At 37.3% G+C, this 14,635-nt stretch overlaps 1 protein-coding gene across 1 annotated transcript in view; it reads left to right on the top strand.

Moving 5' to 3' along the window:
• glrbb (glycine receptor, beta b) overlaps positions 1-14,635 on the top strand; it is a 30,938-nt gene that overhangs the window by 1,705 nt on the left and 14,598 nt on the right. Inside the window, exons 2-6 of the mRNA XM_046030857.1 lie at positions 1,758-1,864; positions 5,559-5,626; positions 9,689-9,915; positions 13,047-13,129; positions 13,851-13,991. Of these exons, the coding sequence (XP_045886813.1) occupies positions 1,758-1,864; positions 5,559-5,626; positions 9,689-9,915; positions 13,047-13,129; positions 13,851-13,991 (626 nt within the window). The remainder of the gene's footprint in view (positions 1-1,757; positions 1,865-5,558; positions 5,627-9,688; positions 9,916-13,046; positions 13,130-13,850; positions 13,992-14,635) is intronic.

Here is a 14,635-nt window from a genome sequence, read left to right on the forward strand (position 1 = left end):
AATGGTGTTGAATGCCACGGGGTGGAAGTCGTTCAGACTAGACACTGTATAATTTTTTGGTACAGGGATGCTGTGTGGCTGACTTGAAGCAGGTGGGAACACTCTCATGGAAAGTGAGATGTTGAAAATGTCGGTAATAACATCAACTAGCTGATTGGCACAGGTTTTTAGTACACGGCCAGAGATGATATCAGGCCCAGCTGATTTACTCATATTGTGTAAGGAAGTGTTAGATAAATTCGGGAGGTTGTCAGGTATTGGATAAACTAAAAAGGTAAATTCAATGCCTCATAACAGAATGAACATAAATATATCCTAACATACATTTGGACTGTCCATTGTATCTATGCAGTGGAGAGCTGCACCCTCTACTTCCTTAAATGGTAACAAATGGCTCGACAATGAAACATCACGGAATGAGGGCGAAACCGTTTGATGTAGTCCCAGTATTGGCAAGTGTAAGCTGTATGACATATTTCATGTTAAGTGCTGCGGATGCCTTTGTGGATCAGGGGAACCACTTGGTTCCAGTTTAGCTGTTGTGCTTGAGGTTGTCAGAGGGGTCTGTTAAAAGAGAGAAAAAAAGAGGTTTAGTGGATGGGAATTATGTCTTTCACTTTGATCAGAGGAACCGCAGAACATACACACACTGCACAGCATTCCTGTGGAGCACTTTAACTCATCCTCAGTGCATGATAAGGTTTACATAATGATATGCAAAGTGCTTTGAAAAGGGGAAATTCTTTGGCAGGAGATTTCATTGCCACCCACAAGGAGGCTTTCTGTTTCCCCTTTCTCTCCTGCCAGATCTGGTTCTCCTTTTTTGAACTTTCTGTCCCATTGTCTTTTCATCAGTCAACCTCAAAAAAACAAATGATGTTTGGCTGCATGTCTTTGAAAGGTATGCTTATGGTGGTAATTATGATTAGACAGATGTTTTATTCTTTTTTTCAGGATGGTTCAAAGAGACAATTTCACTTTGGGTTCAATAAAATGTGGAAATACATGGCAAAAAAAGATATATACAAGCCACTGATACTCTTTGCCACCAACATGGCTACTTAATTGGCTAAATTCATTAAAATATTTTTTCTCAGGGCAACTAAAAATAAATCAGGGAATTTGGGAATGAATGTGTTTCAAGCATTTGTCCCCTGTATCTTCAAATATGCAAACCAAAAACCTTGACAATGTAGCCTCAGCTGTACTCTGTTTAGTGCTAATTAGCGAGAGTTAGCATGATAAAACACTAAGATGATAAAAATGATAAACATTACCTATTAAACATCAGCAGCATTGTCACTGTGAGCGTTTCAGCTTGCAGCATTTAGCTCAAAGCAAGGCTATACATAAGTATAGCCTCACAGAGGCTCATGAGCATGACTGTAGACTTCTTAGTTTTGTTAGAAATATGAACCTTAGTGACATAATACATTTGTACTGATTTTTAGTCATCTACTATTACATAATTGTCTTATCTGCCTGAGGGATCATGTCTTCTCCAGTAATGATCAGGAAACATTTCGGATATGCATCTAATTTCTTAACATTCCTTCACTTTTAACATTTCCTGCGTGGCCCAAATGTTAAAAGCTAGTTTAATTGCTAACTGACCTAACTGCTGTCTCAGATTATAGTTTAATCAAAGAATATACAGAGTAGATGTGGGTGTACTGTGCATATGCACTCCTCATCTGCCAGGAATTTGACCTGCTATTATAATCGTGCCTACAGTTCCCTCTCTTTTTCTTTTGCAGACAGCTGTCATCTGAGGATCTGGCCCGAGTCCCTGCGAATTCAACCAGTAACATCTTGAACAGGTTACTGATCACCTATGATCCCAGAATAAGGCCCAACTTCAAAGGCAAGTCTCTTGTCCTCTTCATTTGTTTCCGTCTATTTTTAATATACATTTTTGCTGCAGTGCTCTCATGCTAAATAAAAAACACAAGTGTACTATGAATACGTACCTCATACATACTGTAATTTTTGTACATTATATTTTACTTTTTGGTGTAACTGCTGTTATTTCATATTCTATTAACCATATTACTTGAGATTAAATAAACATTACAATTCTACAGTAACAAAAAAGGAAATCTGTGCCTCTAAAGTCCGCTCTTGTTTTTTTCATTCTGTCCACCACCAATCCATCTTAACAGTGTTTAAAGTGTACTATAAATGGCACACTGTAAGGGAGTACCACTCTCACAGAGACAGCCATAAAAATAACAAAGAGGTGCTTGGCAACCTCTACGTCTGACTGATGGTCTTAATAGTCTTCAGGTAGATCCTCGGTTAGTTTCCATCCTCCAGCACTTGGCAGCAGGAGCTGTGTCTGGGACACAATGTTTGATGTGTTGTGAGCAGAATCTGCTCCCTCTTTGACTGGTCCAGTGGTGAACCATCTGCTCTTGATTTAAGGGTGGGCTGAAAGCTCCGTATCCATTAACATCCATGTCATAATCTCCCAAATTACATCCTAAACTGTGCCTTGTGCATGACTTTGCCCAGGCTCATATAATATTAAACAAACACAAGAAGTGTTTCTTGAATATGAATTAGTTTGCTTGGTTGCATTAATGCATGGAAGATTTGAGTTATATGCCACATCCACATTATGCACATTCATTTTGTGAATTGCTTGATAGAATTTATCCCATGAAACTCCTGAGCCTCCAGTAAATACCTCAAAAGAAATAATATACTCAAAGCAGGAGGAGCAGTCTGTGTTTATCAAGGATTTTATGGTAACACTTTCTATGAAGGTCATCGCTATAATGACTTATGCATATATTTATAACATGATATAATGCGTCCATAACACATTATAACAGTTGTTATAATCACTTACAAACATGCATTAGGCGCTATAGCAAAGTTCATAACGTATTATGACCTTTTGATTTAATGTTTTATAACTAATACTAATACCTGTTTATATCAATGTGCGGCAAGAATGTCCGACCATGTTCCATAACACATTATAACCACCGACTCTGCCTTGTTATGAATACACTCTAGTCACCATTTACAATTAGTGATATAAAATGGAATAATAGCTTATAGTAATGTTTAACGTTATATAGCATGTCTTTGTTTGCTTTAAGTAAAGTGTTAAAATATCTATCCCTGTATAATATATTACAGGTGGACATAATATCACATGAACTAATTATAAGACCTTATAGCACGTAATTGTTTGCTTTAAGTAAAGTGACACACGCAGGAAAACAACTTTTATTTATGTTTCTTCACTTCATGAACAATCTGTATGAATTTCGAACATTTTGCAATTTAGCACAAAAACACAACATAATTACATCAAGGACACTCATTCTCAGGGTGGTGAGAGATCGCTCAAGAGAAGACCTGTTGCCGAATTTATAACATCATGTAAGAAGAGGCTCAGATGTTGTCACAGATGAATGGCGACCCTATGGACAGGCCCTAACAGATGCAGTGGACAATTAAAGACCACCACTTCACAAAACGTAGTATATTAAAAGACATTTTAAAGTAATTGAATGGGAATACTGTTTGGGCAGTAGGGATGAGAATCTCTTGGCACCTCATGATTCGATTTGATTACAATTCAGAGGGCAGCGATCCATCTTCATGCATTTTTTTTTGTGTGTAAATTCTGGATAATTACTAAGCATTTCGTTTACACATTAAAATCCAAAATAAATATCTCCTCAATTGCTTAAAAGTACTAGTTTACATCCCTGATTTACTTTAGTAGCCTCAGCTCCTCCTGGTCACCAGCGTCCTTCCTTTAACTATCAGTTGTCAGACTCCTCTGGACACTGAAATATAAATTAACTTAACTATCAGGATGTGCAGTATGTGTACAGGACATCAGTTTAGCTTCAACCTGCTGTTCTCATTCCTCAATAAGTTAGGTAGTAATGACACGCAACTAATTAACATTACTCCGTTACTAATTTAGCTAACGTTACACTGCACACTGCGGTGCTTTACAGACCAACAGACAAACAACAGACTTAACGGACACACTGTGACCTAGACTGCACATGTTCTGCCTGACGGACAACTTACTAAGTAACTTTATATATATATATATATATAATATATTTTCCTCTGCTAACTTTCACCGTCACGTTCTCCCCTTTCGGTGTGCAGGTCATAATTATGACCGTGTGAAATTTTATTCAGCAGCGACGAAATGCGTCTAATACAACACTGGTCTCAGACCAGTAACAGAGATCACGGGTCTCTGTTATGTGCATACCTGCGACTGTCCGGGCGCTGCACTTCCGCAGTTCTGAAGGTTCTGCCATTTGCTTTCCGTGAACATTATGTTATAGTACAGTATATTATACTTCTTTGCGATGCGGACGTGGAAGATTCTGAATTGATTATGAATGAGAGAGAGCGAGCAGCAGAATGTGAAGGTGAAAGTTAGGGGAGGAAAATATTTAAGTTACTTCGTACGTTGTCAGTCTGGCAGAACATGTGCAGTGTAGGTCACAGTGTGTCCGTTATGTCTGTTGTTTTCGCAAATGCTGGAAAAGTGAAGGCAGTAAGCGCTAGCTAACAGTATTCCCATTCAATTACTTTAAAATGTCTTTTAATAGGCTACGTTTTGTGAAGTGGTTGTCTTTAATTGTCCACTGCATCTGTTAGGGCCTGTCCATAGGCTATCCATTCATCTGTGACAACATCTGAGCATCTTCTTACATGATGTTGGTCTGCAACAGGTCTTCTCTTGATCGATCTTTTACCACCCTGACAACGAGTTTTCTGGATGTAATTAAGTTGTGTTTTTGTGCTAAATTGCAAAATGTTCAAAATTCATACAGATTGTTCATAAACTGAAGAAACATAAATAAAAGTTGTTTTCCTGCGCAAAATGTGTGGCACTTTACTTAAAGCAAACGATTACGTGTTATATGGTCTTATAATTACTTCATATGGTATTATGTCCACCTGTAATATACTATACAGGGATAGATATTTTAACACTTTACTTAAAGCAAACAAAAACATGCTATATAACATTAAACATTACTATAAGCTATTATTCCATTTTATATCACTAATTGTAAATGGTGACTAAAGTGTATTTATACGAGGTTCATGGTTAATATTAATCATTCATTAGGTAATTTCATCATTTTTGTTACTTTTAACGTATCACTTTCTATAATTTTACACAATTATTTTAATTACCACAGTCATTTCTACTCATTTGTGATATGCAATTAGAAAGTACCTTACAGTCCCATGAGGCATGATTTGTTAGAGCGCTGGGATCTCAACCTACTTGACAGTTTACAATGTATTAAGGAATGAGAGGGGAACTTTATTACTTAGCAATATTGATAAAGTCTTTTACAAATCCTGATCAGCAACATAATCACTTTAATCACCAGGTACAATAAGTCTATGTAGAATAAAGACTTATAGGGTTTTACAAAGCAAACTGACACTTATTGTAACATACAAGTACAGCGGTACCTCACTCTCATTGCAAAGAAGCTGTAAAACACAATGAAGTCAATACTACTATGTCTTCTTGTTTTTAAATCCAGGAATTCCTGTGGAAGACAGAGTGAACATTTTCATCAACAGTTTTGGCTCCATTCAGGAAACGACCATGGTAAGAATTCACTTCAACCCCACTGCTGCCTGACAGTATTGGTAATCAATACTTCTGCCAAAGCAGTAGATCAGAGCTGAAAAATGATTCACCCCACAAGTTTTAAAAAGAATGCTGAGCGTGTTTTCCAGACGGTATCAGACTATTTAGCAGTGAATCATTATCAAGACTGGAGTTTTCACGCCTCATTTATCTGATGACTTAATTGCTGATAAAGAAGGACAGTTTCAATGCTACTGAGCAGATTAAACTCGAGGATGGTGCTGGGTCGAATCTTGATCATTTAGGAAACAATAAAGGGAACATTTCTGAAGGTTTCTAATAAGCTCTGCTTACTGGTGCATATTAATTTAAAGCAGCCGGGAGGAGCCAATAACCATCAAGTGTCTGTCTCCGTAAATATATTCCATCATGTGGCAAGGTAATTAAAGTGAATGTGGTGCAGAATGATAAAAGTATCAAATTCTCACAGAATAATTTAAAGCACAACTTAATATAATATATAATAATAAAACAAGACTTCAACATATTGCCTACCACAAACCATGCAGGAACTTCTTTGACCTGTAAGTAATCAAGACAAATACTTGAGCATTACAGATTTTATAAAAAAGCAAAAACAAAAACAAAACAGAATTGCACTGTTTAATTTGACATACAAAATGATAAACATGAAGTAGATATTTTCCAAATTTGGTGTGTTTTCAAAACTGTCAAACATCTGTCAAATGCAATCAAGTTCCGTTTCATTCACAATGTGAATATACTAGCACTGTCTGTTCAATGAGATCCATGACAGATAGAGAGGACCACAAGTTATGACAGGGAGCAAACACAGTTTGCAAGTTTATCATGCAAACTGGCTGTATTGTGTGTAGCCAATATACAAATAAGTGCCTTTTGCTTGCAAACTTCATAGGAACAGTAGAGTACTAGATTTTCTTCCAGAGTCCTGTTGCAGGTCTGGAGAGTGTCTCAGTACAAAGCAGTGATCAATGTTTTCCTATTTTATTTCTTGAGGAGCCATACTCTGAACAAAGCCCTGAACCATATATCCTGGAATTGGAGCTGCATAAAAATCTACTCTGGAAATATTTCTTTTGGCTACAGATCAGTCAGCTCAGAGTGTGTTTGCTTATAAAATCTTCCAGTGGAGAGTTTTACACCAGGACCAATTACAGACCAGTTAGGGTGTTAAAGGCTGAAAGTGGAAAATCCTTAAAACTCAAAATGTAGAAGAGGGGTGCATGGATGGTGGAAGAAATGAAAAACAGTTGGAGGAAACAAAAAAGAGGGGAAGATAAAAGAAGAAAAGAATTTGGAGAATGAAGATAAAGAAGGAAGAAAGGGCAGAGAACGAAGACCAAACCAGACAGGAGGAGACCAAAGATGAGAAAGAGTGAAAATAAGAGACAGGGGTGAGGAAAGTGAGAAGTGGAAAGTTGGGGGTAGAATAAGACAGAAGAAGTGGAAATGATAAATTAAGAGAAAAGAGGGAATAACTGAAAAAGATAAACCAGAAGAAGGAAAGAGAAAGAACAAGTAAGTGCCAAGACTGACAGAAAGAGAGAGAGATGAAGGACTCCCAGGTGGCAACTTCTGTCTTCTCTCTTCCCTCTTGTTGCCAAATGAAAGACAAAAAGAGAAACATAGTGAAGAAGGTTCAAAACTAACCTGGGAGGAGAAAGAAGAGACAGCCGGTCACCTCTCCCCCTCTATTTATCACTCTGTGGGGTATTTGATCTCAGGAAAGCCTCTCTCATCATTTACACCTCCCTCTGCCAAACACCACCCCACGTCCACTGTAGTTAACACATCTATTTTCACTCTATGATTGTATTCACCGGGAGATGATGACTAATTTGATGTTGTTGTTTTTTAATGCTTCTCAGCTTGAATTTTCCTCGTTGGTTATATTGAGCAGTTGGGTAAAATCTCTTCGGAATCAAATGTAGTACTGGCTGATAGTAAGCCAGAGGGAAGATAAATTTTCATGTCTGTTTTTTTAGAAAGGCAAAGGTGTGGGAATTGGCCTGCGTCTGTGTGAGACAGAGAAGAGCCAGCAGTAGCAATTTGTGCTGTCGCTTCAGGACTAGTTGGAATTATGTTGTATAGAAATGACGGTTTGCTTTCCAAAGTGAGAAATCAACAATCTGACCGCTGTTTTTGCTCCCAAAAAAGATTTGAAATATTTCCTGCCGATATATAGAGAAGGAGGAAACCTTTCATGTGATTTCTTGTCTCCGTATAGACATTGTAAATCAACACATACCACAACCAAATACACGGATCAACCACACTTCGTATCTTTTCTGTATTTTTTCCAGGAAAATGCTATGTGTGCGTACTGTGTATCATGGATGTATACAGATATTTAATGAAAATTATATCATCAACATTTGCACAATGCTGTGTCTAACTTATTGGAGAAAACACTACAGTGAGAGATAAACTTTGATGAAGGGTCAAAATGTGCCTGTATTTAGAAGTTGTATTTGGGTATGTAGATATATAGAACATTTGCAGAAAAATAAGTTATGGTATGTGTTAATTAATTAATAAAAGTGTTTGTATGGATTTAGTGAAAAGGATTTAGTGTGAAAAGTTTCCACTGGGTTAAAACAAGCTCCCACAGAGGGGTTTGATGATTTCTGTCATAGTGGCCAAAGTTGGAAGTTCAGGTCACGTGACCCACACACATCCATGACACAAGAAACAGCTGGTAAATTATAATGCAAGTTTCTTAAGCAACATACTAACAATTGGAACCATTTATCTTATCGAAAGAGAGAGAGCGAGCACCATTTATCATTTATATTAAAGACCACCAACAGATGTATTAATAGGTCATTTTAATGTAATTTACCTGCATGCAGTTGGTCAGACTCAACCAGAAATAGACAATAACATGTGTAAAGGGCAAAGGTGGCCTGGGTGGCCTGATGTCATTGGAATGAATTCAAAACAATGTCAGGACAACTTACACAATGTTTCATACATGTTTGGTTAGAAACCGACTTGGATTTGATCCTAGAGTGATTTGCCAAAGGATAAACAATCCTTACATATGCAGTAGTTTAACACAAAGTCTTTGTCATTTCTTCCAGGTGATTTTCACTGTGTTCTCAGTATATAAGATTACACCCTTTTTAATCTGATAACACCAGAGTGCAGAAAAGTGTTTAAACCAGTATAAATATTGGGAACAACGAAGGAAGATGGCAGATGGAAGTTAATTTCATACCCAGGAGCACACACACACACATACATATAGCTGATATTTTGGCAGCTTTATTTGACATGTCATCATCTTCACCCTCAGCATTAATAGTCCTTTCTGAACACCTGGTCCTATAACAGCTTGAGGCACACCATCAAAGCAGGCACAACAAAACGTCCCAAATGCTTTCCCACCAACAAAAATGTGGAAATTTAACTAATTAACTCTCTAATGAGGTCTTTGCCGTATCACATGTTTCTGTATTGATAACATTTGTCCCTTGGACAAAACAGCTTTCTGTAAGTTGACTGCTTTAAAAGTAGATGTCATGAGTGTTTTCGCTGCAGCTGTAAAATGTCACTTGGCATGCTTAAGTGGTCTGTTGAAGTTGTTGGTGATGTTTGCTGTGAGAAAATTCTGCTTGTCAATGAGTTAAAAAATTCTAAAAGAAAATGTAACCTGTCAGTTATACCTGCTGTATCCTAAAGTGACAGTTTCTTTAAAAGCAGTGTAGGAAAGGTGCTCCTTTAACTCTTATTCTTTAACTGCACATTGAACCATTAGTTTTAGAGACCTGTCTGAGAGGGATAAAGAATGCTTTTATTGACGTCCTGCAGTGTAATTGAGAGGGATCTTGACCAGAGCACAATCCATCCATCCACCTGGGCTCCTTCCTTTTTACAGCTTCATAGAAAATGTAAATATAAAATAAGCATTAATATAATTCCATTCAGAAAGTTTCCCTTGTGGTAAATTTTAAAAGCACCCAACTTGTGTCCAATAGTACTAACTTGATAAAGATATTAACCATGTTTGTGCTTATTTGTTGTTGTACCGAACAGGATTACAGAGTCAACATCTTCCTCCGGCAGCGCTGGAACGACCCCAGGCTGAAGCTTCCGCAGGACTTCAAGTCTGATTCTCTCACCGTTGATCCCAAAATGTTCAAATGTCTCTGGAAACCTGACCTGTTCTTCGCTAACGAGAAGAGCGCCAACTTTCACGACGTTACCCAGGAGAACATTCTTCTCTTCATTTTCCGTAATGGAGACGTCCTCATCAGTATGAGGTAATGAATCTCAATCAATTACAAACTATTTTCCCTTATTTGCAAGGATTCCCTGGGTTTTCCATATTTTTGTCCTTGCATCGTTATTATGACTTATGTATATATTTATAACACGATATAATGTGTCCATAACACATTATAACTATTGTTATAATCACTTACAAACATGCATTAGGCGCTATAGCAAAGTTCACAACGTATTATGACCTTTTGATTTAATATTTTATAACTAATACTAATACCAGTTTATATCAATGTGCGACAAGAATCTCTCTCTCTTATAACCATCAACTCGTTATAAATACACTTTAGTCACAATTTAGAATTAGTGATATAAAATGGAATAATAGTAATGTTTAATGTTATATAGCATGTCTTTGTTTGCTTTAAGTAAAGTGTTAAAATGTCCATCCCTGTATAATATATTACAGGTGGACATAATAATTATAAGAACTTATAACACGTAATTGTTTGCTTTAAGTAAAGTGACACATTTTGCGCAGGAAAACAACTTTTATTTATGTTTCTTCACTTTATGAACAACCTGTATGGATGTTGAACATTTTGCAGTTTAGCACAAAAACACAATTACATCAAGGACACTCATTCTCCGGGTGGCGCGAGATCGCTCAAGAGAAGACCTGTTGCAGACTATATAATATCATGTAAGATGTTGTCACAGACGAAAGGCGAGCCTATGGACAGGCCCTAAAAGATGCAGTGGACAATTGGAAACAACCGCTTCACAAAACGTATCAAAGGACGTTTGAAAGTAATTGAATGGGAATATTGTTTGGGAAGTAGGGGTGAGAATCTCTTGGCACCTCACGACTATCTGATTACGATTCAGAGGGCGGCGATCCATTTTGATGCAACTTTTTTCTATGTGATTTCTGGATAATTACTAAGCATTTAATTTGCACATTAAAATCCTAAAGAAACGTCTCCCCAATTGCTTAAAAGGACTAGTTTACATCCCTGATTTACTTTACTAGCCTCAGCTCCTCCTGCTCACCAGTGTCCTTCCTTTAAAAATCAGTTGTCAGACTCCTCTGAAAAATGAAATATAACTTAACTATCAGGATGTAAGTTACTGTATGTGTGCAGGACACCAGTTAAGCTCGAACCTGATGTTCTCATTCCTCGACAAGTTAGGTAGTAATGACACACAACTAATTAACATTACTCCGTTACTAATTTAGCTACATTGCAGCCAAAAACCTGCTTAACAGGGGACATGTCAAGTAGCGCTCACCGCCTTCATGTTTTCAGCAGTTGCAGAAACAACAGACTTAAGACAGTCTGTGACCTACACTGCACATGTTCTGCCAGACTGACAACTTACTAAGTAACTTCCTCCGCTAACTTTCACCGTCACGTTCTGCTGCTCACTTCTCTCATTCATAATCAATTCAGAATCTTCCACGTCCGCATCGCTACACTGATTAATTTTCTTACTAGGTTTTAAGTCTGGCAGAACATGTGCAGTGTAAACCACAGTGTGTCCGTTAAGTCTGTATCTCATCTGCCCTGTAAAGCACGTTGTTCTATTTTTTGGCTGCAATGTAACATTAGCTAAATTAATAATTACTACCTAACTTGTCTAGGAATGAGAACATCAGGTTCAAGCTAAACTGGTGTCCAGATCACATACTGTACATCCTGATAGTTAAGTTAAATTATATTTCAGTGTCCAGAGGAGTCTGACAACTGATAGTTAAAGGAAGGACACTGGTGACCAGGAGGAGCTGAGGCTAGTAAAGTAAATCAGGGATGTAAACTAGTACTTTTAAGCAATTGAGGAGACGTTTCTTTAGGATTTTAATGCGCAAATTAAATGCTTAGTAATTATCGAGAAAACACATAGAAAAAAAAGATGTATCAAAATGCATCGCTGCCCTCTGAATTGTAATCAAATCGAATCGTGAGGTGCCAAGAGATTCTCATCCCTACTGCCCAACCAGTATTCCCATTCAATTACTTTTAAATGTCCTTTAATATGTTTTTTGAAGCGGTTGTCTCCAATTGGAGACATTGTGGCAACCACTCCGCAAAACTTTTTAAAGAACATTTTAAAGTAATTGAATGGGAATACTGGTTGGGCAGTAGGGGTCGGAATCTCTTGGCACCTCACGATTCGATCTGATTAAAATTCAGAGGGCAGTGATCCATCTTGATGCATCTTTTTTTCTATGTGATTTCTGCATAATTACTAAGAATTTAATTTGCACAAAAAAATCCTAAAGAAACATCTCCTCAATTGCTTTAAAGGACTAGTTTAATTTATATCCCTAATTTACTTTACTAGCCTCAGCTCCTCCGTGGTCACGAGCGTCATTCCTTTAACAACCAGTTGTTAGACTCTGGAAACTGAAATATGATTTAACTATCAGGATGTGTACAAGACACCAGTTAAGCTTGGACCTGATGTTCCTATTCCTCTATAAGTTAGGTAGTTATGACACGCAACTAATTAACATTACTCTGTTACTAATTTAGCTAACGTTACATTGCAGCCAAAAAAAAAATCAACGTGCTCGTTTTTTGGAGCGGTTGCCATGATGTCTTGTATTTATAATGAGACAGAGTTGATGGTTATAACGTACTATGGAACATGGTTGGAGATTCTGGGCGCACAGTGGTATAAACTGGTATTACTACTAGTTATAAAACATTAAATCAAAAGGTCATAATGACTTACGAACTTTGCTATAGCGCCTAATGCATGTTTGTAAGTGATTATAACAATTGTTATAATGTCTTATGGAAGCATTATATCGTGTTACAAATATATGCATAAGTCATTATAGCAATGACCTTCATAGAAAGTTACCAAAAGATTTTATATTCCAAGGAGCTATATTGTTGGGGCTATAGCTACACTTTGTTGTGTTTCACTTGTCCCCAGAGATAATCCTTGGAATTTGTCTGTAATTTTGAGTGTTTATCCCATAGAAATGCACCTCTCAAAAAAGAGACATAAGGATAAACCCTTAAATCCTATGAGAAGGCAATACGTGTGTCATAAGTGCCATGCTAACAAAGCTTCTGTGTGTGAGTAAGTGAATATAAGAGAATAACAAAGGACATAATAAAAAACTGAAAACAGAATTTTCTTCATCCTCCTCCAGGTTGTCCGTCACCCTTTCTTGTCCTCTGGATCTGACGTTGTTCCCTATGGACACACAGAGGTGTAAAATGCAACTTGAAAGCTGTGAGTTTTCCTTACCTTAAACCGCCTCATCATATGAAGTCCAACTGAAATTAAATTGCTATCTGAAATGACATGTAGACTATAGCACCAAAGACTGTATTTCCTTCTTTTAATAAAAAAAAATAATTAACATTACATAAAAAAATCCACAACATTATTTTTGAGTACATAAAGGGATGACTAAATTTGATTTCTATTGGATTTTAACTGCTTGTTGTTATTTGGGAGATACAGTATTTATGAGTTGAGAATATATTTGTTGTTTTTATAAAATCGTTGTTTTGGGGTAAATGAAAGCTTTTGCTTGTGTTTAGAAGCCAATTTCAATAGCGAACATAGAAGTGGAATAAATCATCATATTTTAAGGTTGTTGTGAAAATCTCACAGCTAATTGAGTTTGACTGTGGTAATTGCATCATGTTTACAAAGCACTTTAGACTTATATAAGCAAAATCATTTCAAGTCTATTCCCACTAATGCCAAATCCGACTGCTGAGACTCAGCTTTCTGCAGGTCTGTGTGCATTTATATTGTATTTTGGACTCTGATTGTATGTTTCTACTTGTGAGTTTGCTTAACAAGCAGGCAGATATTGTGAGTGTATAAAGTACTATGTATATTTGCATTTGTGTACACACTGATTTGGTTTAAACACACCAATACACATCCATTTTATGTATATGTGTATTTTTTTGTGTGTCTTTGTACCTCTTTCATCCAGTTGGCTACACCACAGACGACCTGCAATTTATGTGGCAGACAGGAGACCCAGTGCAAATGGACGCCATCGCTCTGCCACAGTTTGATATCAGACAGGAAGATATTGATTATGGGAACTGCACCAAATTCTATGCAGGAACAGGTACTGTCCTTAATAAAAAAATAATTTTTGTCTTACATATTTTTAAACAGTGTTACGACCCCTGTTGGTCTAGGGGAGTGGGGGCCATAAACATATAGGCACAACTGGTATAGATCTTAACAAGGTGACTTTTATTGGTAACAGAGAGATGTAGACAGGTAACGATAAACAAAAGGAGGGTGGACGAGGGTGCTGCGAAAATAACAAACCAAGTTAAAATAAAAAGGTCCTCAAAAGGAGGCCTTTACCTATCTATCTATTTAAGCCGGGTTGATTCTTGCAACAAAAGAACACAGAGAGCACAGCACCCACTCCACCTGGTGAAAACTAACACAATAGTAAACAAAACACTAAGTGAATTCCTCCACTGCACCCAATGTGGAGCTAAATGGTTTTCCTAAACACAATGTACAGCTAGCAAGCAAGGAATGTGGATAGTTCCAATAAACACAAAGTACAACTAACAGGCAGGGTATGCAGTCAATACCAGCGGCACACAAGTCAATAGGCGGTGACAAGCTGCCCGGAGCAACAGGTGGACTCTCATATGAGCAGGAGGTAATTAATGTGGTGACGAGCCATTGGTTGAGTGGAAACAGAGGGAACCAATGGGCGGGACTGATGTCAGCACCCCAGAAACCAGG

The sequence above is a fragment of the Micropterus dolomieu genome, linkage group LG19 (genome assembly GCF_021292245.1).
Source record: "Micropterus dolomieu isolate WLL.071019.BEF.003 ecotype Adirondacks linkage group LG19, ASM2129224v1, whole genome shotgun sequence".
Lineage (NCBI taxonomy): Eukaryota > Metazoa > Chordata > Actinopteri > Centrarchiformes > Centrarchidae > Micropterus > Micropterus dolomieu.